This window comes from Cebus imitator, unplaced genomic scaffold (genome assembly GCF_001604975.1).
Source record: "Cebus imitator isolate Cc_AM_T3 unplaced genomic scaffold, Cebus_imitator-1.0 Scaffold11, whole genome shotgun sequence".
Lineage (NCBI taxonomy): Eukaryota > Metazoa > Chordata > Mammalia > Primates > Cebidae > Cebus > Cebus imitator.
Window position 1 is genome coordinate 6,800,068 of NW_016107326.1, and position 24,180 is coordinate 6,824,247.

The 24,180-nt window shown below is 44.4% G+C and overlaps 1 protein-coding gene across 4 annotated transcripts in view; it reads left to right on the forward strand.

The window, feature by feature from the left end:
• The window catches only part of LRMDA (leucine rich melanocyte differentiation associated), a 1,125,425-nt gene that overhangs the window by 604,934 nt on the left and 496,311 nt on the right, over window positions 1-24,180 (forward strand). For all 4 annotated transcript variants that reach the window (XM_017548706.2, XM_017548700.2, XM_037727249.1 and 1 more), the window contains 2 exons: window positions 4,300-4,426; window positions 15,361-15,500. In XM_017548706.2, the coding sequence (XP_017404195.1) occupies window positions 4,300-4,426; window positions 15,361-15,500 (267 nt within the window). The remainder of the gene's footprint in view (window positions 1-4,299; window positions 4,427-15,360; window positions 15,501-24,180) is intronic.

Sequence of the window (24,180 nt, forward strand, 5' to 3'; positions counted from 1 at the left end):
TGGCACGATCTCGGCTCACCGCAACCTCTGCCTCCTGGGTTCAGGCAATTCTCCTGCCTCAACCTCCTGAGTAGCTGGGATTACAGGCACGCGCCACCATGCTCAGCTGATGTTTTGTAGTTTTAGTAAAGACGGAGTTTCACCATGTTGACCAGGATGGTCTCGATCTCTTGACCTTGTGATCCATCCGCCTCAGCCTCCCAAAGTGCTGGGATTACAGGCTTGAGCCACTGCGCCCAGCCGTCTGGTGGTTTTTATGTACAATATTCTAGCTGGTTTTTGGCTGGGCAAGGGGCAGGGAAGAGTGGCTACAAACCAGAAACTCCTGCTCAAGCCGACCAGCCCAACCTGGGCCTTGGGCCCTGGCTTTTCCCCTCCCTTCTGTTGAGTGACTCATTTGCTGGGAAAGGATGAAGTTCACTGATTTGTGCCCACCCAGGAGCAGAAGGGACTGGGGCTTAATGGGCAGCCCTTCTGTGGGGCCCCTGGCCCCCCACCCGAGGCCCCTCCTTGCCAGCCACTGGCCTGGTCTGGGCAGGGCTGCACGCCTGTTCAGCGCTGCTGTTTCCATAAGCTAATGAGGGCAGAGTGTGAGCCACAGGCGATGATGCTGGGATATTAACTCTGACAGGAAGCTTGATCATAATTATCTTAACGAGGATAGGGTTAATTACAGTGGAAACTTAAAAGTTCTCTCAGTTTGAATCCACTGGAGCCCAATGCGTTGTGATGTTTTGTCATTTTGATGTGACTTTGGAAAAGGCACTGGCATGCTCCCAGCAGCCGCTGCAGCTCCTGGGGGAGCCCAGGCAGAGCCCTGGGAGTGAGGGAAGGAGGTAAGAGGATGGTACCTGTGCATGAGTTCCTGGCTGCATTGCTGCTGGTGGTGTGGGAGGCAGGCACCCTCCGGGGGTGGTGGGGGAGGGCGGGTACTACTTAGGTTTCCAGAACAATCCAGACCTGGACAATCTCCCTCCAGCTGTCTGTGCCTAGGTCCTGGGTGAAACCTTGCCCTCTCCTATCAGCCCCCCAGGTCCTGGGTGAAACCTTGCCCTCTCCTATCAGCCCCCCAGGTCCTGGGTGAAACCTTGCCCTCTCCTATCAGCCCCCAGCCCACACCTCAGACATCACAGTACTCTAGGAAGCTGGCGAGTGATGCTGGACTGACAGTTGGCCTCTCCGCTGGGGATCTGGTTTTGGGGTGCATTTTGCTGTCCACACACAAGGTGATAGCAGACAAATTGTCATTTTATTTAACAGCACGTATTTGCAGGCATCTGGCATCTAGGGGAATTAACTAGATCTACACACAAATATTTTCTCCTATTCCTCCCTAGAAAATAGCAGTAAAAATAACAGTAAAAGATAAAAGTAAAGTAAAAGGTAAAAACACCTGCCTTCAGGTGTATATGTGTTGTCGTCCACATGCCAGCTGATACCCCCAAAACCTGTCCTCCCCAGTACCCCCATTCACCATGCTCTCCGTCCCCTGCCTCGGGTGCCCCAGCCCTCAGCTCTGGATCTAGCTGCTTAAATCCCCAGGAGGACAGCACGCTGATAACATGAAAACAGGGCTTTATTCATTAGCAGTCACCCATGTAATATGGTTCTCTTTTTACTGAGCAGCTAATAATGTCACACGGCAGAAAGAGTCTCAAAACCAGACAGGTGACAGGGGATTGGAGACTGATCTTCCCAGCTCTTCTGGGAGGTCTCACTCTCGTGTGGAGTTCTGCCCCAGAACCCACACTGCAGGGGGAGAAAGGCTGTCTGGGTGGGGGTGGACATTGCCTTGGTGCTCCTGAGCGCTCCCCCTCTTCATGCTGTGTCATTTTGCTTTATGTCCCCCTGAAGCACTCTTGGAAAGGAGCTGTCTTCTGCTTGCCAGTCGCCAACCATTTGCTGATTCTCATCAGAAGAGTCTAATATTTGCATAACATAACTCAGGAGCAATGTGTATTTGAGCAGAGCCCAGCTGATGTTTGTGCACAAAGGACTTATTCGCCACCCTAAAGCTCCCTAAGGGGAAGTGGCTTCACCCCTCCTTGAGGTAAAGGGGCACAGTTCTGAAAATCCTTTTGGCACATCGCTCACTAACTCCTAGTGGAGGAAGGGACTTCAGAGGAGCCCAGAAGTTCCCGGCAGAAGCCTGACTTGCTGTATGCCTCCTCCGTGGGTTTGTTCATGGCCCGTCCCCTGCGTTCCAGACACATCCGCAGGGTCAGGACTTCAGGGAAAACAAAACAAAACAAAACAAAAACAGTGAATAAAAGGAGGAAGGAACAGAAAAAACAAACATGCTAGTAACTAGTTAGTGGTCCTTCACTTATTCTCTACAAGATCCTGTGAGCTGGAAGGAACACAGAACAGGAGAGTTGAGATGGGCTATTGACACGCCTATATTCACACAACAGGAAATGGAGGAGCAGAGGGAAAGTCCCAAACCTTCCTGCCTAGATGTGTGTAAGTTGTGGGTTTTTATTTTATTTTGTTGTTTTTGTTTTTTGTGGGTACATAGCAGGTGTATATATTTATGGGTCACATGAGACATTTTGATACAGGCATGCAATGTGTAATCATCACCTCAGGATCGATGGATATCTAGTCCTTCAAGCAATTATCCTCATAAGTTGTGTTTTGCCTCTAGGAACATGAGGAAAAAGAGAAAGGAGGAGGAAATGAAACCCGGTGATCTCCGGACCCCTACTCCAAAATGTGTCCTCGGGTGGCGGGGCTGGTAGTGTTGGTTGGAGGAGCAGGCGTGTTCTGCTCGGCGAGTCCTGGGTGGGACCACCCTGAGGTCTGACAGGAATGGAACGTGCAGGCAGAGCTCTGGGCCCAGTGGAATCTACAGATTTAATTACTTACAACACGTTTTACACCTTGCAAGTATTGACTCCGCATTTCGGAGTCCTCTTGGCAGAGATCCCACAAGGGAGCAGTGGATACCTTGGGAAAGCTCTGGTGCTGAAGTTCACACTCACAGCAGATGTGCGGACGTTGCACACGAAGCACACGGGGCTCTAATGGAAGCTGTATCAGTAAATGAATAAATAGTGTGGACGGCATCTCCCTGATTCGTCACATTTTATAGACTAGCCAGGCATCCCATACGAGGCTCCCTCCAGTCCACATTGTAGCTCAGCTGTCAGCCTGCGCAGGCTCAGCATATCTCTCGGGTCTGGCAGGTGAACCAGCCGGGAGTCTGTGTCTCCATGTAAGCCCCTCCGCTGGCCAGCCTGCTTTAATTAATGTCTGTGTACGCACAGCAAGCACTTGTGCAAAACTGCCCAGTGTCACCTCCACCCCCAACACTCATGAGAGCCCATAAAATTAAGAGTTAACTTTCAGCGATGTGTATAAGCAAGGCTATTTTTCCCTTTCTGCTATTTTTTTTTTTTCCTGGAATCAGGTACTTAATTCTTTCAGTTACCTTTTTATTTACTGTCTCAACATCTACAGGGTTGCACTCTACACTTCTTTCAAAAATTAAGTGAGAAATCCACTTTCCATAAATTAAAACAGTAACTTCAAGCCAGGAGCTTTGAAGCAGCTATTCCCCACAACTCCTGTTTCCCCACCCGCAGCAAAAACAAATAAAAAGAAATAATAAAAGAAAAAGCCCTCTCAGGCCAGAGTGATTATGTAATTCCACAGATGTCTTGCCTTTTGGGCAGCCACCGAGATGCTGGGCAGAAGCAAATTAAGTGATTAGTAAAGAAAAAAGGCAAAGAAAAAAAAAAGTCAAAGGATGTGAACGGAGAGAAAGGGAGCCTTCCGTGCCGTTTCCCCCACGACTGTACAGAGGAGAACCGCTAAGAAATGATACTTGAAGTTATATTTATTATTGTAAGAGGGTATGATATTTCTGGGCAGGAATGATGGATGACAACTTGAATTTGTGTCCAGGGAATGAAGGTGAACTGTGACAGAGTTATTTATCTTGGGAATGGAGGTTAGGGTCAGCCGAGGCTGGGTGCCTGAAGGCACAAGACATTGACAAATTTATCCTGCAGGCCGTATCTGAAGCCCTTTGTTTTGGATCCTGGCTACTCACTAAGTGACCCTCATCCTTCATGTTGGCAATGCGTGAAGGATGCGGTGGGTGCTAGCGCCCCCTTCTCCCCGCCGCCCCCGCCCTGACTCCTGCTACTAATTCTTGTCATTCACTTTGCTGACAGGCACCAAGCCCAAACTATTCCCAGTCCTGAAAGGGAAGGTTAAAATATTTATTTCGGTTCATAATGGCCTCCCTGATTTAGTGCAGGATCATTTTTCCTGTTGCCTTTGTCATTGCAGGTCACTGGAAGGACTGAGCGCATTCAGGAGCCTGGAGGAACTCATCTTGGACAACAATCAGCTGGGGGACGACCTCGTGTTGCCAGGGTTACCCAGCCTGCATACCTTAACCCTCAACAAGAACCGAATATCCTTTCCCCTGCCTGCGGCCCCCACTCCCCACCCAGCCGCACAGTCGTCCCCCCACCCCGCCCTGCACAAATACCTGCAAAATGTCAAATGAGTTTTATGTGTCAGCTAAATTAAAGTATGTGAAATACAGTCCCTGGGCAGACAAAGCGTTCTGTCTTCTGGCACTCGGGACACTTCAGAGTAATTTATTATAGGTCATTCATAAATGAAACGCACCATTATATCTTCCTGTTGCTCCATTTCAGTGTAGAGATCTAAGTTATGGCTGTGAAGAAATCTTTTTAATAGATAAAAATAGAGAAAGAAAATAATGTCACCGCTGCAGAGGCGGTGAAGCCAGGTCTGTTTGCTTGGGCTTGTGTGAGAGGGCGACCTCTGGTGGGAAGTCCCCGGTAATGCCGCCAAGCAAGCTCTGTCTCCTCCCAGGTTTCTGGAAGGCTCTCCTCCTGCAGGCTTGGGGAACATTTCTGGCGAGGGAAAGGAGCTAAGGTGGCAGAGACGTGTGAAGCCCAGGCCTGGCTATGCCCTCACTGGTGGATGCCATGCTGGGCTGGTGAAGAGAGAGGCCTAGAGGACCCATGACAGTGTATGGCCTCCCCTACGGAGGCAAGAACCTAACCTAACCTAGGGTGAGGTTTCCAGGGATTGACTGCTCCGGATTCAGTAGTGGGGATAGAATCAAGGAACCCTGGCTGCACCTAAGGCCTGTAGCTCCTGCACTGTTAGTGTAGTGGATTACCAGGCACTAGAATGCCAGCTAGATGGGATAGGGAGTTTCCTCAGTTTGGTTAACTCCTCTGTCCTTCACACAAAGGATAGTGCCTGGCACCAAGTGCTAGCTCAATAAATATTTGTGGGATGAATGCATCATTATCATTAGCTGTTTTTTATTGAGCACTCCCAGGAATGAGGCATGGTGCTGGGTTCTTTACGTGTGTTGTTATTCATTCCTACCAAGCCCTGTGAGAACGGTGTGTCTTTTCCATTTATCTGGACTTGGAAAGAGGTGAGGTGTAGGCAGACGGCCAGACATTAACAAGATGCTAGGTCCCGGATGATTCACCGTCAACTGTGTAGTGTCCAAAGTCCAATGTCCGCATTCTACTGTGTTGCTTCAGAGTCGGTAGTCCAGTGGCTTTGTTTTGTTGATGGAATGTCTGAGACCCGGAGTGGTTAAATCACTTGTTCACATTCATACAATAAGTTGGAAATAGAAAAGGAACCAGGGCATTTTCCTCTAGAGTATAAAATAAAATCACATATACATATAAGGTTTAGCACATATTCATATGCTAGGATTTGAGAGGGATTTGCAGAACTATTTATTGGCTACTGTTTATACTTTGAGCCAAAAGTTAATGTTTTCTTTGTCCTCTAAGATATTGTCTTGGTCAGCTCTTGCTGGTGTGGCACAATACCATCCATGAGGTGGGTTAAACAACAAACATTTATTTCTCACAGTCTGGAGGCTGGAGGTTTGAGATCAGAATTCCAGCATGGTTGGGTTCTCGGTGAAGATACTTTCTCACTGTATCATCATGTACCAGAGAGAGAAAGCAAGCTCTTTCAAGTCTCTTCTTATAGGGGCAATAATCTCATCGGAGGGATCTACCCTCATAACCTAATTACCTCCTAAAGGCCTCATCTCCACATACCATCGCTTTGGGGATTAGAATTTCAACACAGGAATTTGAGGGGAGACATAAACGTTCAGACCATAGTATTATAAATATGCTCCTGTGGTCACTATTAATTGGCACTTTGATAGAAGTAAAAGGGGAAAGCCTACAAGTAAATTCACAGTCTTTATCACAATGAAATTTTGGTGGATTTTCCCCTCTTCTATCCATTAGTCAACCAAGTTTCCCAATCACTGTTTGAAAAATTATTGTAGTCAATGTGTCTTATGGCTTTCTAGGCTGTCTTAGATGATCAGCTGGCCAATATTCTCAAATCAATCAAGGACAGAAGGATTTTTAGACTAGAATTTAGATGATATGTTTGCCTATGTCCTATGTCCCAGGTCTCTGTAGAATATTAGAGTCCACGGACTTTGGTTCATGGCTAGGTTAATCATATTTAGCAGTGTGGCATTGGACATGTTATCTTCTGTGAGCTTCTGTTTCTCATTTTTAAAGAAATACAATGGACTGAATGATAGTTTTATTCCCAATATTGCTGTCACTGGAGATAGGCAGGCCTCTTGGCTTTGGAGTGTTGAGAGGTTTTCTTTGTCTTTGGTTGAGTCCTTTCCCTGTTCTGTGCATCTGCTTCTCCAATCTGTAGCAGTAATGTTAAGGGAGTAATGGTAATGGCCTAGGAGGAACTGAAGCGAAAGACACTGTGGCTGTAAACCTGAAAGGTGATATCACCAGGCTGTTGTACACGTTTTCTTACCAGTGAATACTCTGAATAGACTTCTTTCCTTTTTTCTCCTTTGGTCTACTAATGTGATTATGAAGATCGACTTCGGCATCTGCTTGACTCAGAAGTCACAGAGAAAGGTAGGTAACACCAGGCAACACATGCCATCTTCTCAACCCATACTCCTGACTCCACTTTTTCAGCCAACTGACTCTTCTACCTGTGAGAATGTTGCAGGCTTTCCAACAATTTCTAGGTTCCATATTGTTATTACTACCCCATGAAATGCCTTAGATGTGGGCTCTTTACATTAGCTTTTGCCGCATAATAATCCACCCCAAGACTTAGTGGCTTAAAACAGCAACTATTTACAATTCTTTGGATCAGATGTTTGGCCAGGGCTCAGCAGGATGGTTCTTTTGCTGGTCCTACCCTGGACCACTCATGCAGCCACATCTCCCTGCAGGCTCAGCTTGGGCTAGATGGTGTAAGATGGCCTCATTCGTATGTCTGGAAGTTAGTGCTGGGTGTTGGCTAAACTACGTGTCTCAAACAGGCTAGCATAAGGCACTTCACATGGGAGGAGTATTCTAACAGCACAAGCCCCATTGTACAAGTAGTTTTCAAGTTCACCTTATACAATGTATGTTAATATCCCATGACCAAAGCAAGTCACATAACAACTGTAGAACAAATGTGGGAGGGGACTGCACAGGGTGTGCGTTTGCAGAGGCATAATTCATTTCTGTAAACATCTCTTTATCCAGGGGACCTTGGCATTGGCCTCTTGTCTCCTTAAGATTTTACTTCATATTTGTGATAAAGGGAGCCCTAGAAACAAGTAACTATTGACCTCCTGAAAATGTATTAGCTCTTTTGTGTAAATCGAATCTTTAAACATATTACGAAGCTTGCTGCCAAATGAGATTTTATCTTGATTTATTTTGTGAATTTTGCTTTATTTATTGATTTATTTTTTGGTTTGTTTTTTGGCATATGTGAGAATGGTTATTCACCCCACCTGCTATGTAAAATCTAGATTTTTCCACTTTGGCTTGACTCACAGTTAAGTGTGCCTATACTAATGCTGTAGGTTACTAGACCCTGGAAACTCGGGTCATTGGCTTCTTTATTCCTTTAGCAAGAGGGACTATCACATAGTGGTTAAGAACAACAGGCTCTGAAGGCAGACTTCCTGAGCTTCTACCCCAAACCTGCCACTTTTCTGCATGATCTTGGGCAAGTCACTTAACATCTCTACATTTTGGGTTCCTTTGAAAATGCGGACAATGGTAGTACCCATCCCGTAGGTTGTTTTGAGGATTATTCTGAGTACCTCAGACATGTTAGGTTCTAGTAACATAGTAAGTGCTATGTAAGGGTTAATACTATCATTATTTTCCTAGAGAATTGTGTAAGCTCATCTGGTTTGAGTTGGGCCACATTATAACCAAGGCCAGAGTACAGACATACTTCTGAGGGTAGAATGCTTCTTTGACTTGCATAATTTAATATTGCCCCAATGCCATTCTGTGAGTTGGGTACTGCTGGTGAATACTTCTCATTTTTATGGAAAAACTAGGAGTAGATGAGCTTTCTGAAGTCACATAGATTGTCAGTGCTGGGGCTCAGTCTAGAACCCAGGTATGCTGATTCCCAGCTCCAGACTCCGAAACACAAAGGACCGACAATCATTGCACAAGGAGAGGAACCAAGATACGGAGGAGTCAGCGTCCTGGGCCTGCCTCTGCAAGGTCCTCCTCCCAGCTGAGAACTGCCAGGAGTCTGCTCATAAAACGGATTCCAGGGCCCAGACTCAGCATCTGGAAAATTTCCTCCGTGTTCATCAGTCAGTGCCTCCCTGCCATATGCATACCCCCTGCTGGACCTCCCATCTTTTTCCACCAGCGCTTTGTCTCACTGTGTTGGTGTCCTGGTCTGGTGTATCTGAAAGCCTGGTTGTCTGAAATTACCTCCTCATCTCTTGGTTTGTAGGGATCTTATTTTCCTTCTTTGGTTCATTGAGACTGGCCAGGTAGTCACTGGCTATGGACTTGAACCCCTTCCCCACTGCTCTCACACTCTCTTTCTCTCTCTCTCTCTCACCCATCCATGAGCATGCATACGCCATCCCCGACCCTTCCACCGGGAGGGGTGGGATATTTGGTAATGGTCTCAGTCATATCATATTTGAATACTCAGCCCCAAGTACAGTTAACCAACTGAAAATTCGGGAAAATATAGATACTTAACCTTTATACCAGTGATTCTCCCCGACTTTCCTTTTGGGGTGTGTGGTGGGGACATAAGCCCCTATTTGCTTGAGCACATGTACTGAAGAACCAATGAGCTTGAATGATAATACCAGTAGGAAACGGGTGGGGCTACGTGTTACACAGCTGGGATATGGCCCAGAGACCACTCCAGCGAGTCAGAGCGGGGACTGCAGTTCACAGCCATTTGCTGTGCCATCTTAGAAAAGATTTGCTGTGTCATCTTAAAGTTTTACTGTGTCATCTTAGAAAAATCTCTGTACCTTGTCAGTGGCCTCAGATTCTTTGTAAAACGGGTAACATACACTTCCGCATATTGTCGAGAGATTTAAATGGTATAATAAATGGGAAATCACTTTGTTAAAGACTTTACAATTTCTAGGCATATTTTGCTGTTAGCTAATGCCTTGATGCTTCAAAAGAAGCAGCCCAAACTGGAAGGAAGGATCTGAGGTACAGTGCACAGCCCGATGATGGCAGCTGTGCTCTCCCAGAGAAACACGTAAGACCCCTCATTTTCTAGCGTTTTAAATTTCGCTTTTGTGTTAGGAAATTATGAGTCACTTTTTCCTCTAGAAATGCAGTTTCTTTGGGACCTATGTTTGAATTTAGACTCTGCCACATACTGGCTGTGTGACCATTAACCCGTTTCCTTAATTGTTATTTGGATACGATAAATTTCATTTTCATTCACTTGCGTATATGTGAATGAAAATGAGATGTCATTATGCTGTATATTTAGCATTTGAAAACCCGTATGAGGATTAGCTGTGGTTAAAATCATCCCAGCAGTTATAGAGACTGCCCTTTGACCCACAGCTGAGCCCAGAGGGAGGGATGTGTCCATTCTCACCTGGGAGACAGCTTCAGACCTGTGCAACTGGACACACACCAGGAGGCTTCCCTCCTCCCTCATGCTCCAAATTTTCAAGGCAAGATACTGCTTTGATCTTGAGCCCTCTGCAGAAAATCTCCCTTGGCAAGCCTCCCCATGACAGCTGGGCTCTGTGATGGCAACTTTCTGCAGACAACACTGAAAAAAATCTCAACGCTAAGTACCCCGGAGAAGACTTGATGAGGGAAACCAGGTGTGTGCTGGGAACCCAGCTGGAGAGAGTTGAAACTGTGCCAGGTAGCTTCACATTTTTAAAAAAGGTACCCTTAGGAGAATCCCTGAAATGATCCCCACTGCAGTGGTCTTGATTAGCCAGGGACACCAAGTTTCTTCCACGGACTGCCTCTGGTCAATTTTCTATGCAACTTGACAAAAAAGAAATGTGACAAGTTCTATCTTGGACTTCAAAGGCAAAACAAGGCTATGTTAGTCATTACTGACCCAGGAGACGAAGAAACCAATTAAAACATCTTCTCATGTTTTATCCTCTGGTGGTGCTATCAACATCAAGGTGAAGGGCTAGTCTAGAGCATGCAAGGAGGAGGTGCTAGTGCTTCCTGCCTGGTGTGGATTTGGGGGGGACCACCTGACTCAGCCAAATGTATCATTTATATAGGAAGCTGGAGCTTCTACCATATAAAATACCCAAAGATAGGCAGGCTCTTAGAAATTTCTTGGATTCATTGGCAAAGAATGGCTGAAGGTTCTTGGAACTTGCAGACCCCTTGCTCAAGAAAGTCTTATGATCAGGGCATTCAAATAATCCACTTCTTCATGGCCTCCTGCCTAGGGGCAGATCCAGGTTTCAGGGAGTATGAAACCTCTGTAATTAGAGAGAGCCCTCTTAAAGACAAAGACTATATAATTAGGAATGCAAAATTAGGTATGAAGTGAATGTTTATTTGGAATAGAATGGTATCAGAGGAAATTTTGAAATTCCAAATACTGAAAAATTTTAAATAATGATAAACTCCACAAATGTCAAAATACCTAAATCTTTATACTAGATATGCCTCTAGAGAAACTTTTTTTCCTACTTTTTTCTACAAAGTCTCTCATAGCTTCATTATTTGGTTAAATTTTACAATTTTTCTGTAGAGAGAATAGATCATTCCCTCTTTTAGCATGGTTGATTGAAAACTGATATATTTTTTTAATTTTTTTTTTTGAGACAGAGTCTCGTTCTGTCACCAGGCTCCAGGCTGGAGTGCAGTGGCACGATCTCAGCTCACTGCAACCTCCAGGATTCAAGCAAGTCTCCTGCCTCAGCCTACCGACTAGCTGGGACTACAGGTGCACACCACCATGCCCAGCTAATTTTTGTATTTTTTTAGTAGAGACGGGGTTTCATCATGTTGGCGAGGATGGTCTCGATCTCTTGATCTCATGATCTACCCGCCTCGGCCTCCCAGAGTGCTGGGATTACAGGCGTGAGCCACTGAGCCCGGCCTGAAAACTGATTTTTAAAAATAGTTTAGAAATGTTTCTTTCAGTTTCACCATTTGTTATTGGTAGTTTTACCACTACGTTATTGGTACAACTTTTAGGACTATTGCATTTTAGAGAAACCCTTACACATTTCTTTCATATATGGTAGGAGCTGTATAAGATTTCAGGACATTTCGGCCAGGCACAGTGTCTCATGCCTGTAATCCCAGCACTTTGGGAGGCTGAGGCAGGTGGATCACCAGAGGTGAGGAGTTCAAGACCAGCCTGGCCAACATGGCAAAACCCTGTTTCTACTAAAAATACAAAAATTAGCCGGGTGTGGTAGCGCGCACCTATAATCCCAGCTATTTGGGAGACTGAGGCAGGAGAATCACTTGAATTCAGGAGACAGAAGTTGCAGTGAGCCTAGATCACACCATTACACTCCAGCCTGAGTTACAGAGTGAGACTCTGTCTCAAAAAAAAATAAAAAATAAAAAGATTTCAGGGCATTTCATGTTGTGTGTGTGTCTATGTGTGTGCATGTATACATACACTTGCCAACTGAATCTTAAGTGTTCTTTGAATGGATGAGTTTATCATTTTGCCATCAGTTTTGTGTTGGTCCCTGCATATTTATGTTAATATGGTGGATAGTAAAAGTATTACTGGAAGCCATTGCTACTGATATTGTTGGAATAATTTAACTAGACACAGAGTGCCTGCAAATTATGTAACTATATCCCCAGTGAATCAAAATTAAATGTCAGTCCTACACAAAGTCCCTTAGGTGGGTCCCCAGGATTCCCATAGATACTCCCATTGCCACCCAACTCAAAGGAAAATGTGGTAAAGAAGTCCTATTGAAGCGAGACAGTGATCTCCACAGATGAGTGTAAATAACCTACTTTTGCAAATTAAAAAAAAAAAAAAACATGATCATGTGACCCTATTACCAGGGTATTTCCCAGGGCCTTGGAAGGTGCCGATGCAAGCAAGAAGCCCTTGACACATGAGCTCCATGGTAGATCTACATGTAAAAGTTTACTCAACTTAATCTAGGCCGACTTCCCTGGATGGTGGCCAGCTAGGCTTCCTTCACTCATCACTACATGCTGAGAAATGACTGGCATTTCAATCCAACTCAGTTGCCCAATATTTCCTCAAATTAAAAACCTTGCCAGTTTGGGGTTCCATTCCTGAATATCCCCACCTTCATATAGTAGACAGAAAAAAAAGCCAAGCTTTGAGGAATGTTTCATAAGAAGAAAGTTAGTTTAGGTCCAACCTTTCCATCTGCAGTAGAGAGGACTTCCCTCCATCGTGTAGGGCCCTTGTCTACATAAATAATCAGAATCACTCCAAGTCGGTGTGTCAGCACCATTCTGGTAGCCCACTCTCTTACAGTCCCACAAAAGATATACTGTATTGGCCAGTAGCAGTAGTTAGCTTGCCTGGCTGCCCTCCCTGGAACAAGGGCCTGGCCTTGAGCCTTTAAAACAACCTGATAAAGACATGAGTCCTGGTGCTCCTTGGAACATCTGATTGGTTGCATGGGTGGGTTAGAAAGTTGGAGCAAACTATGAAGGGGAGAAACGAAGCCTGGAACTGAGGCCCATGCAGGCCTGGGTCTAGGTCCAGGCCTGAGGTATTCTACCTGAATGACACCATCCAGTCCTGGGTGTCGGAGGGGGACTTAGAACATTCTGAGGAGGGTGCTTGAAAGCACCGGGCACCTGAGGTACCTGTGCCCACATCTAATGGCAATACTAGAGAATTTTTTTTTCTTTTGTTTTTGTAGCAATGACTGAAGTGTTTAAAGATAGAACCTGCTGGAAAAGCTGAACTTTCCCTGGAATTGTTCACTGTCATTTTAATTGGCTCTATTTAAATAATTTTCCTGGAGAATATGATGAGTGAACTTTAGTAAGTGTATTTTGCCTCCATTGATTTTGATTCCTGGCCACCCAGCCCTCTGTACTCCCAACCTCATTCCCCTGGTGGGACCTTCTTTCTAGTCTCTGCATGAACTTCCATTCTCACCTCTTCATTTGAGCCTTCCTATCTGGCTATCTCTGAATGTTGTGAAAGATTAGAGAGTTTGGCAACAAACTTCCATGTCCCTTTTTCTGTCTTTAGGAAGCAGGGAGGATGTTGGTGAATTGAAGCCAACAGCAAATGAGTGTGCTCACAACTTTCTTTTGCTAGTTTCTTCTTTTTCTAGTTTCTCCCTCTCTTGCTAGTTCCCCCCCTTTTTCTAGTTTCCCCCTCTCTTACTAGTTCCCCCCTCTTTTGCTAGTTTCCCCCCCTTGGTAGTTCCCCCCTCTTTTGCTAGTTTCCCCCTCTCTTGCTTGTGCTCTGCTTCTCATTGTCTCCTGCTGCACTCACCTAGTGTACAGCATTTGGCCTTGCACGTGATGGTGGCAGAGCATGTGTGTAAAGAATGCTTGAAAGAACTTAGTTTGGAGAATAAAAGGTTTAAGGAAGACATGTGAGCTTCAAATATCTGAAGGCTTGTCATGTGGAAGGGAAGAAGCCTTATTCTTTGTGACCCCAAGCAGTTAAATTGGGTCAGTGAGTAGAGGTTAGGGAAAGATTCAGTTCCAAGGGAAAGAAAAACCATTATGGTTGTCAGAAATGGAATGTGCTCTGTTGTGGTGACCACTTGGTAAATATATTAGGGACCTGATTCAGACATTGGTTGGATCTGGAGTTCATGCTTTTGTAGCAAGTTGAAATGAAGTATGAGAAAATGTGTATCACATCCCAAGGTTAGATACAACCTCACAGAGGAAGAACATCCCCCCACTTTTTTTTTTTTTTTTTTTTTTTTTACCTTCTTCTCCATCTGGGAACTGTACTCTGAGTCTTTGACTCTTGCATATGGCATTTTATTTACCCTTGTATGTTTTGCTCCTGTAGCTCTGCTGCCATTTCCTGGCTGGGACCCCTTTTTATCTGCTGACCTGCTTAATTCCTCTCTCATGTGTCCCTGGAAGTCATGGCCTAACCATGCATGCCTATCTAATCACCTTATGTAGGCTCTCCTCATCTCTATGTGGCTTAAGCCAGGAGTTAGTATGAGGACTAGGCTGTCACTAAACCCTTTCCAATACCTGTGATTCTGTGAATCTATGGCCTTTGCCTTGTTTGTTTTGGCTGTGATTGGACAGTGGGTCCCAGTGGAGGATGGCTGCTGGAATAATCTCCCCCATGATGCCCCCCAGTGGAGGATGGCTCCTGGAATAATCTCCCCCATGATGCCCCCCTCTGACTTTTCTCTTCCATTCTCTAATTCCCCCACTAACAGAGAAAGGAGAATATATTTTAATGAGGTCTTCTGAAATACTTTCTGTTTTTTTGTTTTGTTTCTTTGAAACAGTCTTGCTCTGGTCTCCTAGGTTCAAATAATTTTCCTGCCTCAGCCTCCTGAATAGCTGGGATTACAGGTGCTCCCACCATCATGCCCAGTTAATTTTTGTATTTTTAATAAAGACAAGATTTCACCATGTTGGCCAGGCTGGTGTTGAACTCTTAACCTCAATTCATCTGTCTGCCAGGGCCTCCCAAAGTGCTGGGATTACAGGTGTGGGTCACCATACTTGTCCCTTGTTTTCATTACTAGAAAAGAATTAAGTTTTATGGTTATTCATGCTGTGAAACTATTTTACTCTATGGAATCTTCCCTTTTATCATGTTTTAAAAACAGAACGATGAAAGAAAAGTATGATGACACAATCAAGTTTATTTATTCTTCCTCAAATGACCTGGACTTAGACTAACCTGCCCAGCGAAAAGTTGGGCTGTGTTCCCAGGAGTGGGAGTGGAAAAGTAGCAATACCGTATACCCACAGCTGAATTTATTTCAGTCCTCACCCCGTGGTCTCACAGGGGCACACTGGGCTCATCCGCCTATCCTCCTTGCTTAGCCTTTTGTCTTTTTGGACCAAGATCCTTAACCTTTGTCACATCACCGATTTGGAATATCTCCTGGATCACTTGGCAGAAGTGACACCAGCTCTGGAGTACCTCAGCCTGCTGGGCAATGTGGCCTGTCCCAACGAGCTGGTCAGCTTGGAAAAGGATGAGGAGGACTACAAGAGATACAGGTGAGTATCCAGGGGTTGGAGCGTGGTGGGAAAAGGGGAAAATAGAAGCTTTAGGGGATGATACTGTACTCTGGGGTGCATAGTAGATGTTTGGTAAATATCAGTGGGCTTCCCATGACAATGTTAAACTTTTAGCTTTTGGTAACCTACAGCCATTGTCTCCCTTGGTTGAGGTCACAAAAACTAAGAAAGATGAAAAGTCATTGCCTTGTCTACTTTTTTTGTGATGTGTCAGATATTAAGTATTTAGGTTTTGCAAGTTATATGGACTCTGTCACAACTACTCAGCTCTGCTTTCATAATGCAGAAGTAGCCATACGTAATTTGTGAACAAATGGTCATGGCTTTGTTCCAGTAAAGCTTTATTTATAAAACAGGTGGCAGTCCAGATTTGACACATGGGCTGTCACTTGCTGACCCCTGCTCTGTGTTGTAAGATCTTTCTGTGGTCTGTCTCAGAGTCACTTTGCAGAGAGAGATGACTTCCCACCAAAATTTAGGGAGCTCATATACAATTTCAAGAAGTCCCACAGGCCCATACCTCTCCACCATAGAGCTCTGCCACAGTGTCCCCCAGCCATGCACTTTGATGGGCTCCAAGTAGAGATGCTTTTCATTCTTCTGTATGCTTCTCACCCATCTGCTTTAAAAGCCCCGATCCGAAGTCATTTAGAGAGTCTTTTTGGTCTTACCTGTTTTACCAAACTCACTTAATTTTCCTTCTTCATTTAAAATTGTATGTGCTCTCATTGTTGATTGTTGTTTTGTAAATGCTTTAATGACCTTTTCATATATCTAGCCTCTCTCTCCATTATGACATAAGCTGTCATTAAACATCCCACCTGAATCAATGTAGGAAGGAAGGAAGGAAGAAAGGAGGGAAGAAAGGAAGGAAGGAAATATTAGTCAGGTAGGTTCTTGGAAAATAGATTTGGAAGAGTTGGGGGAAAAGGATAAGGGTTGGGGGGAACTTGTTCTATTTGGACTTACATAAAAATCTGTCATAATGCATGAAGGAAAGTAGTTGGGGGCCTTCATTTTGTATAAAGGCAAAGCTGTAAGAAATACTAAAGGCTATTGAACATTATAGATTAAAACACACATAAAAACACTTACATGTGGGGAGAATCTGGGGGAGAATTTTGTACCTTTAACTTCATTTTCTAGAATTCTTCATTAATTTTATTCTTTTTTTTTTTTGAGTCGGGGTTTCACCATGTTGGTTAGACTGGTCTCGAATTCCTGACCTCAGGTAATCCACCCGCCTCGGCCTCCCAAAGTGCTGGGATTACAGGCGTGAGCTACTGTGCCCGGCCTTCATTAATTTTATAGGGATCTAAGAGGGTTATTACCCTATCTTAGAACAAAGCTCTAACCCTACTTTTAAAAAGAATATTAAATCTTTCTCCATCATGAAGGTTTTCATTTGGAATATAATGGTATAGATTTGAATGTAACTTCTATTAAGAGAAATACAGTTAAAGTCTAGCAATTGGATACTTACAAATTACTAAACCCCTGTTTTTCAAGTCACCTAATCACTTAGAACTTGATTTGCTTCTGTAATACTTTTACAAACTTTGAAGCATTTAGCAGCCTGATTTCAGGTGGGAATGAGTCACTTAGCATATTTTTTCTTCTTGAAGCAACTTATTTTAGGATATGTCTTGGAAGGGCCAAGCACATCTAAGAACATAAACAATAAACATTTTTGGAAAACCAAGATTTAGGAAATTCTTATTTGTTTTATAACTTTTTTCTTTAGATTTCTGTGTATAACTCTTAAAAATAATAAATTTTGTATATGTGCATATGCATATATGTCTTTGTTTATACATATATAATTATATGTGTGTACACACATTTACACACTTGTTCATTCATTCATTTGTCCAGTAAGCTATGTGTGAAATCAACCATGTAGGCAAGCTTTTGTTGATTTTTTCTGGAGAGAGATAGAGAGGGAAGTTTCCAGTTCCACATTATTGGTCTCAAGTACAGGACTTATGAGGTTGCAAAAGGAAAAGAAAAGCTAATATAATTTTTTTCTTTTCTTTTTCTGTACCATCAGCTCTCAAATAATTACTATTTTTTTTTTTCTATTGTGACTGATTGGATTAGCAAAAGTACTAAGACCAAGGTATACAGGGTCAGATCAGAAGATCCGATGTGGAGTCCAACTTTGCCAGTGGGACCTATAATATGGAAGAACGGTCTAGATCAGTATTCCATAACCAAAGATAAGCCTCTGAGTCCTCCAAGGCATTCTGATGCAGTTGGTGGCAATTACAACACAGCAGTCCATAGGTGTTTCTGATGTCCAGTTGGCTTTAGCATTCTGACACACTCTGCTCCCAACCAGTTCCTTTTCTTCCTTTACTGTCTCACACCATTTTATATATTTTATCTTGTGTATTTCTCTTATTTCTTCATATATTTCCACATCTAGAGAATGGCTTCCAGTGGGTAGGAGCTGAGTCGTCTTGACTCTTGAAGCCTCATCAATGCCTCAAGCGGTACCGGATATGAGAAAGAGGTTTGGTACCTTTTTTTTTTTTTTTTTTCTTTTTTTCTGGAGGTGATTTGAAGCCACCTTTTCTTCTCAGGAGCTGGGAACTTATAGCGAGATACAGGGACCCTTAGCCACCTCAGATGCCTTCTGCCCATTTGGAATCAGATTCATTTGGATGTCAAGAAAGGCAGCTATTAAGCAAAGGACTGTGATTCAGACTCCATCCAAGTGCTGGTTATGGGTCATGAATCTTTATGGAGGGCTAGATTCCACAAGTGTGGTCTATCTCATCAGCTAGCCTGGCTACCCTCTAAGCCCATCCTCCCCACTCCATTTCTGTTTCCTTGGAAGGATTTGAGGTGTGGGGTTAGAGAGGTGGTTTGTGAGTGTGCGGATGACAAAGTTGCCATGAGAGGCTAGATTCTAGAGGTTACACAAAGCCAAAATCATACCTAGTCAAAATTAACTTAGAAAATTCATGTCATCCACAGGGGTGGCAAGATGCTTGCATTACTGGAGAAATGGGAACTAAGAACAGTACAAGGAACAGTGAATATGTTTCCATGTAGTTACACATTCAGTGCACAGCAACTGGCTATAGAGTGGAATGGTAGGCGGATTCTCTAGCATATTTAAATTTTTTATTCATTTAATCTCTTTATTTTTTACTGTTGGTTTGATGAGCGCTTACACTTGTATATGGAAGAGATAGATATGTGTTTGATATCCTTCCATTCATTGGTTTGTAAGCAGATCCGCTTTGTCCTTCCTGGAGTTTGTGCTCCATTTGACACTGAGAAATTTTAGGGTTTTGCAATGTGACTTTTGATTCTAGAGTTCCTGTTGCATTTGTGTTTATACAAAGCAATGCAGCTGCCTTTTTTTTTTTTTTTTTTTAATTTTGGTAAGACATTTTCCTGGCCCTTTATCCACAAAGCATGAGGTTTTCCTTCCTTCTAGCTGTTACCCAGAGCCTAATAGTAGAGCTTCTATGTAAATTTATGTGACATTTTCACTAGAAAATTGCTTAAAAATGAATGATATATCTACAGTTTACTGTTTTTCACTTTAAGTACATTTTCTGACAATATGTCTTCTATTAATCATTTAAGCAATACTAGGAGCCTTAAAGGAGTGTATTCAGAAGCAAGAACCCATGGTTCATTTAGTGCTGTCTGAAAAAATTTCTTATTGATTGGCATCCTCTGTGGTTATGTGATGTAATATTTATAATATGTCACCCAGCCATACATCAAAACAAGTGTGTCTGTTGTTTCGTTTCCATGGGAGATGTTGATTTCAAAGAGGTCAGCTCAGTTTTAGGTCACGTTGTGGCCAGCCACTGGACCAGAAATGGGAAGTGACTCGATTTATGTAGTTATTGGAAATGGCATCACGGAGCTTGAGTTTCTGCGGAGTCTTTCCTCCCCTCCTCCTACATCCACCCCTTTCACTTCCTCACTTACCCCCTGTGCACCCAGTTGGGTTTTCTTGGCACACATCCCCATCATAAAACAGGCTCATTAAACTTATATGTGAGCATGAACATACTACCAAGTTGCTGAGTAGCGCCCTGGCCCCACTGGGGCAGGAGCAGAACCATGCCTGGGGTTTCTCTTTTCCATTCATCATAGTTCATGGCTGAGAAATGTCCACAGCCCTGTTATTATAGGAGCTTAAACCTGTCTGCTTTTCGGTGTGTACACACCATGCTGCTATTTTGGGATCAATGTTGAATGGAGGTGAATGTGATAATCAGCAGCCTCCAGGATTCCGGCAGGAAGAGAACAGCAGTGCAAGGCTTGGTCAGAGAGACCACCGTGGTAACTAAGAAACCACTCTGGTGCCCCTTGTGGATTTCAACACTAGCCAAAATAACAAATCAATATGGGAAAGTTGGGTGCCCAGAATGGCCTATTTCTTGTCTTCCCTTGCAATTCTTTTTTTCTTTTTGCTATAGAAAGAACAATGGACTGAAGGTCAACGGGAGAGAAGTCTGGAGTTACCTTTCAAATAAGGAAGTCGGTCTCATGGTCTCTTAGTTCTTCTTCTGTCACTGAACCCTCTGTTGCTCATCCCCCCTGCCACTCCAGTCTCTGGTTGGCCTTGCCTTCCTCCCTCCTCCCCGCAGGCCCTTCTGTATTCCTTACAACTTTCAGTTATTTAAAACGTGAGGCCCTTTCTTTGTTCCCCTGCACAGAGCAGCCCTGGGGCCTGCCCAGTGTCTGCAGCACTCAGTCAAAGGGAAGGAGGGAGGGACCCTCTGCCGTCTGGTCGCTCTGGGCTGCCACCATTTCCCAGCAGAATAGGAGCTGTAAAACTTGTGGCTTACATAACCCAGCGAGCATTCTCTAGCTAATCTACAATCTGGGCTTTGAAGATCACAGGAAAGCAAAGGTCACGACCCAGAGATCAAAGTGACAGAAGCCCACAGAGTAATTGCCAGTTACCCTCTGTAGAGGGCCTTGGTCTGTCCTGTGGGTGTATTGTTTGCACGGAGACTTCAAACATGCTGCCGGTGAACTGTGAGGAAAATCAGCTGGCCTTTGCCAGTTGTCAGGCGTTCCTGAATGCTGTAGGTGAGCTCACCTCGGCTCATTAGAGTGCGATCATTGTCATGTCTCTGAGCATCTACAGTTATTCCACTCACAGTGTTTGTTCATTACTCTTTGGTCTTTATTGACTTTCTCACAGTTGTCATTTTCTTGGAGGTGTTGGGGGTGGTTATAGAAGGAAATTGGAATAACAAGAAAGGACGATATGGATGTATTTATTACGAGTCAGCTTTGGGCCACGTAGAATTCAAGCAAGGTAACATTCGGAGAAAGCTTAGACATCATTCAGCCCCTCCCCTTCACTGCATGGATAGAGAAACTGAGGCTCAGAAAGGCAGCAGAGACTGAACCAAGATCACCGAGCAAGATACCCTCAGAGTCTGGCCTCTTTCCTGCCCTATGAGTCCCCAGGCTTTTTGTTACAAAAACCTCCCCTCTTTTTATTTTTACCCCTAATACTTTAAAAGCTTTGGTCTCTCAAATAGGCTGCACGTAAGACATTGCTATCTTTATTATTATTGTTAGACAGATACATTCAGCTGTCTATGAGGGTTTCTGCTCAGCACGAGGTAACCAGTGTTGCTAAATGAGTTAATGTAATCTAGTCAGCAGTGAGGAAGCATGATGTTTTGTTGGCAGACTTATCTATCCCGTTAAGCTTTGTGAAAGATTGAGAATGGCTCACAGATCACCCATGGCTGCTTTAAGGAGTCCCAGGCAGGGCATCAGTAGCTTGTACCATGTCTCCCTGCCTCCAAAGGATGGAAGCAAAAAGGCAGCAAGAAATAATGCAAAAAAGCATAGAATGCCATGAACGGCAGAAAATGTTAAAAGCGAAACAAAACTCCAACGACCCCATGCCCAGTTCCCTCAAGAACTGAAAACTTGGTATTTCTTGAATAGAGTCTCAGAGAAAATACATGGTAGCCAACTCCGTTTGCAGACCATGGAGGCCCATCTGAGCTTTTCTGAGGTTGCACAGTGTTCCTGGGGAGCAGCCATTGTCCCGGGGATAACAGTTACAGGCAGGAGGAAAGAACATCCTCCTCTTTCTTTGAGATCTGGATGAAAAATGCCAGTGTCGGGACTAGAGCAGAGAAAATTGATTTTGGAGAGAAAGAAAAAAAGTCTTTCTCCTGTTCCTTTTCTCCTCCTAGGGGTTTTTCCTGTCTCCTTAGAGGAGTCCTTTAAGCAAATGGAACATTCTATGTGAAAAGAAAGAGGACCTGAAAAGCTGGATGTGCTGTTCTCTCAGTTTTCGGAAACCTGTTTCCAGACAGAGACAAATGGATCTTTAAGCACCTTCCCAGGATCCCTGCCCTCCTCTTGATAACCCCACCTCTGTATCTCAGCCAAGAGGGCCTCTGACTCTAACCATCGCCCCCCCCACTCACCACCCCCCAGCCCTGGGGGCTTTCCCCCAGCCACCTTGAGAAGGTCAGAAAAATTGGAGTTGCCCTCTGAAGCTAGGGACGTGAGACTTAGAACTTAGACGGATCTCTTTTCATTAAGCAGTACCCTGGCTTAACAAGCAGTTTTATAAATCTGAAGCTGTCTCCGGGTGTCGCGGGATTTATAGACGGGGGTTTCTGCCATAAAGCGGTTTATGATGGCTGCCTTCTGTGTTATTAGTAGCTGTCTCTTCCTTCAACCATTGCTGTTTGATAATAGCCTTAAAACACCCAGAATTACTTACCTGCAAGCCCCATTCCCGATAGCCCCTGTTGACAGTCTGAATAAGTTTAGTGCCCTTTTGTTGTACTTTACCTTCAAAACAAACTGATTGAACCATCAATAGCTCGTGGAAGCTGACAGAGGGATGTCATCTGGACTAGCCCTTGTGATTGCAGGTTATCTGGGGGAGTTAACCTTCCCGCATTGTTAACTGAAATGTTTTATGTACTATGCAACTTTAGGATACGGCTGTGATAACCCCAGTAACTAAGTAATACATCACAGTAAAGATATTTTGGTGCAACAAATAACCCAGGATTAAATTTACAAGGGTTGAATTGATATTGTAAAAGCCTTCATTCTGTGGCTTCGGGAATCCTCTCTTGTATTTTTATGGCAAACTTGTATTACACTCAGGATTGAAGCTGTGGCTTTTGACACCCTGACATGACCTAGAACAAAGGGAAATAGATCTCCCAGGACCACGAAGGGACAGGCAGGCAGGAAGCCCACTGACTTATTACTTGGCAGTAATGTTTGGAGCCACATCCAAGCCACCAAGGGGCAGGAAGATCTGGCAGAGGTGGCCACTGGCTGGGCTTTGTGTACTGCAAGCATTGGGGCAGGGCAACCCGTAGCAGAACTGGAAGGATCGACTTTTTGCTGCCTCACCCTCCTCCTTATTTCAAAGCTACTATTCTTCATGGTGTTATTTTCACGAGGACATTTGCTCTCAGCAGAACCAGCAGCAGCAGCATCACTTGGGGACATATTAGAAATGTAAATTTCAGGCCCAGTTCCAGCAATACTGAATCAGAAACTGTGGGGATGGGGCCCTGCCATCTGTGTGTTGGGAAGTCTCCAGGGCACACTGATGCCCACTGAAGTTTGGGAAGCACTGTGCAAGAACGGAAGCTCACTGAGAGCACAGACCTTCCGGATTGCTCATCTCCTCATCTTGGCACCTGACCCAGGTCCTGACAGGTGGTAACTGCCCCATAATTATGTGTTGAATGAGTGAATGTATAAGTCAGCAAATGAAAGAAGACATCTCTTTGGGAGGAACTTTGGACCCTGGGCTGAATCTCAGATGGAACTCTTTGGAACAAGCCCTCCTAGTGTCCCTCAAACCTCTCCAAGCAGCAGCCACTTGGAAACCCAGGCTGGCCCCTGGGATGGGTGTCAAGTCATTCTTCATTTCAGGGGTTGACTGGCAGCCTGTGTCATAGGCTGTCTCTTTGATTGTATAAGAAGAGTGATCTGAAAACAGCAGCTCTTTGTCATCTAAAATTTTTAACTAGCTTAAAAGCCAGCACCTCTCTCTTTCTCCTTTGATTTCAGGGCTGTGATCCAAAGTGAGGCAAAATGACAATGTGCGGTCTGTTGTCATCCTGGTTCCTGCCAGCCCCGTGAAGGCATCTTTCACTCCATCGTTAAACATTGGCTGATTTTCTAATACTGATGTTTTCTTCCCCTGAATATTCATCTTTTCCCACCCTACACTTAGTGGGTGTCTTTACTCCCTGCGCGTCACTCCTGACATATTGTTTCTGTCTGTACATGTCTGTATTTGAAAGAGTCTGTTGTCATCAAGACTTTTCTGCTACAAGCAGAAGTCGGAAGTTTTCTCTGACATTGACTGAGGCCGGTGGGAGCTCTACTGGAGGATAGAAAAGATATCTGGTGGTGGCTCACCCCTGTAATCCCAGTGGGCAGATCACCTGAGGTCAGGAGTTTGAGATCAGCCTGGCCAACATGGTGAAACCCTGTCTCTACTAAAAACACACAAATTAGCTGGATGTGGTGGTGCACACCTGTAGTCCCAGTGACTCGGAAGGCTGAGACGGGAATTGCTTGAACCTGGGAGGCAGTGGTTGCAGTGAGTAGAGATCATGCCGCTGCTCTGCAGCCTGGGCAACAGAGCAAGACTCCATCTCAA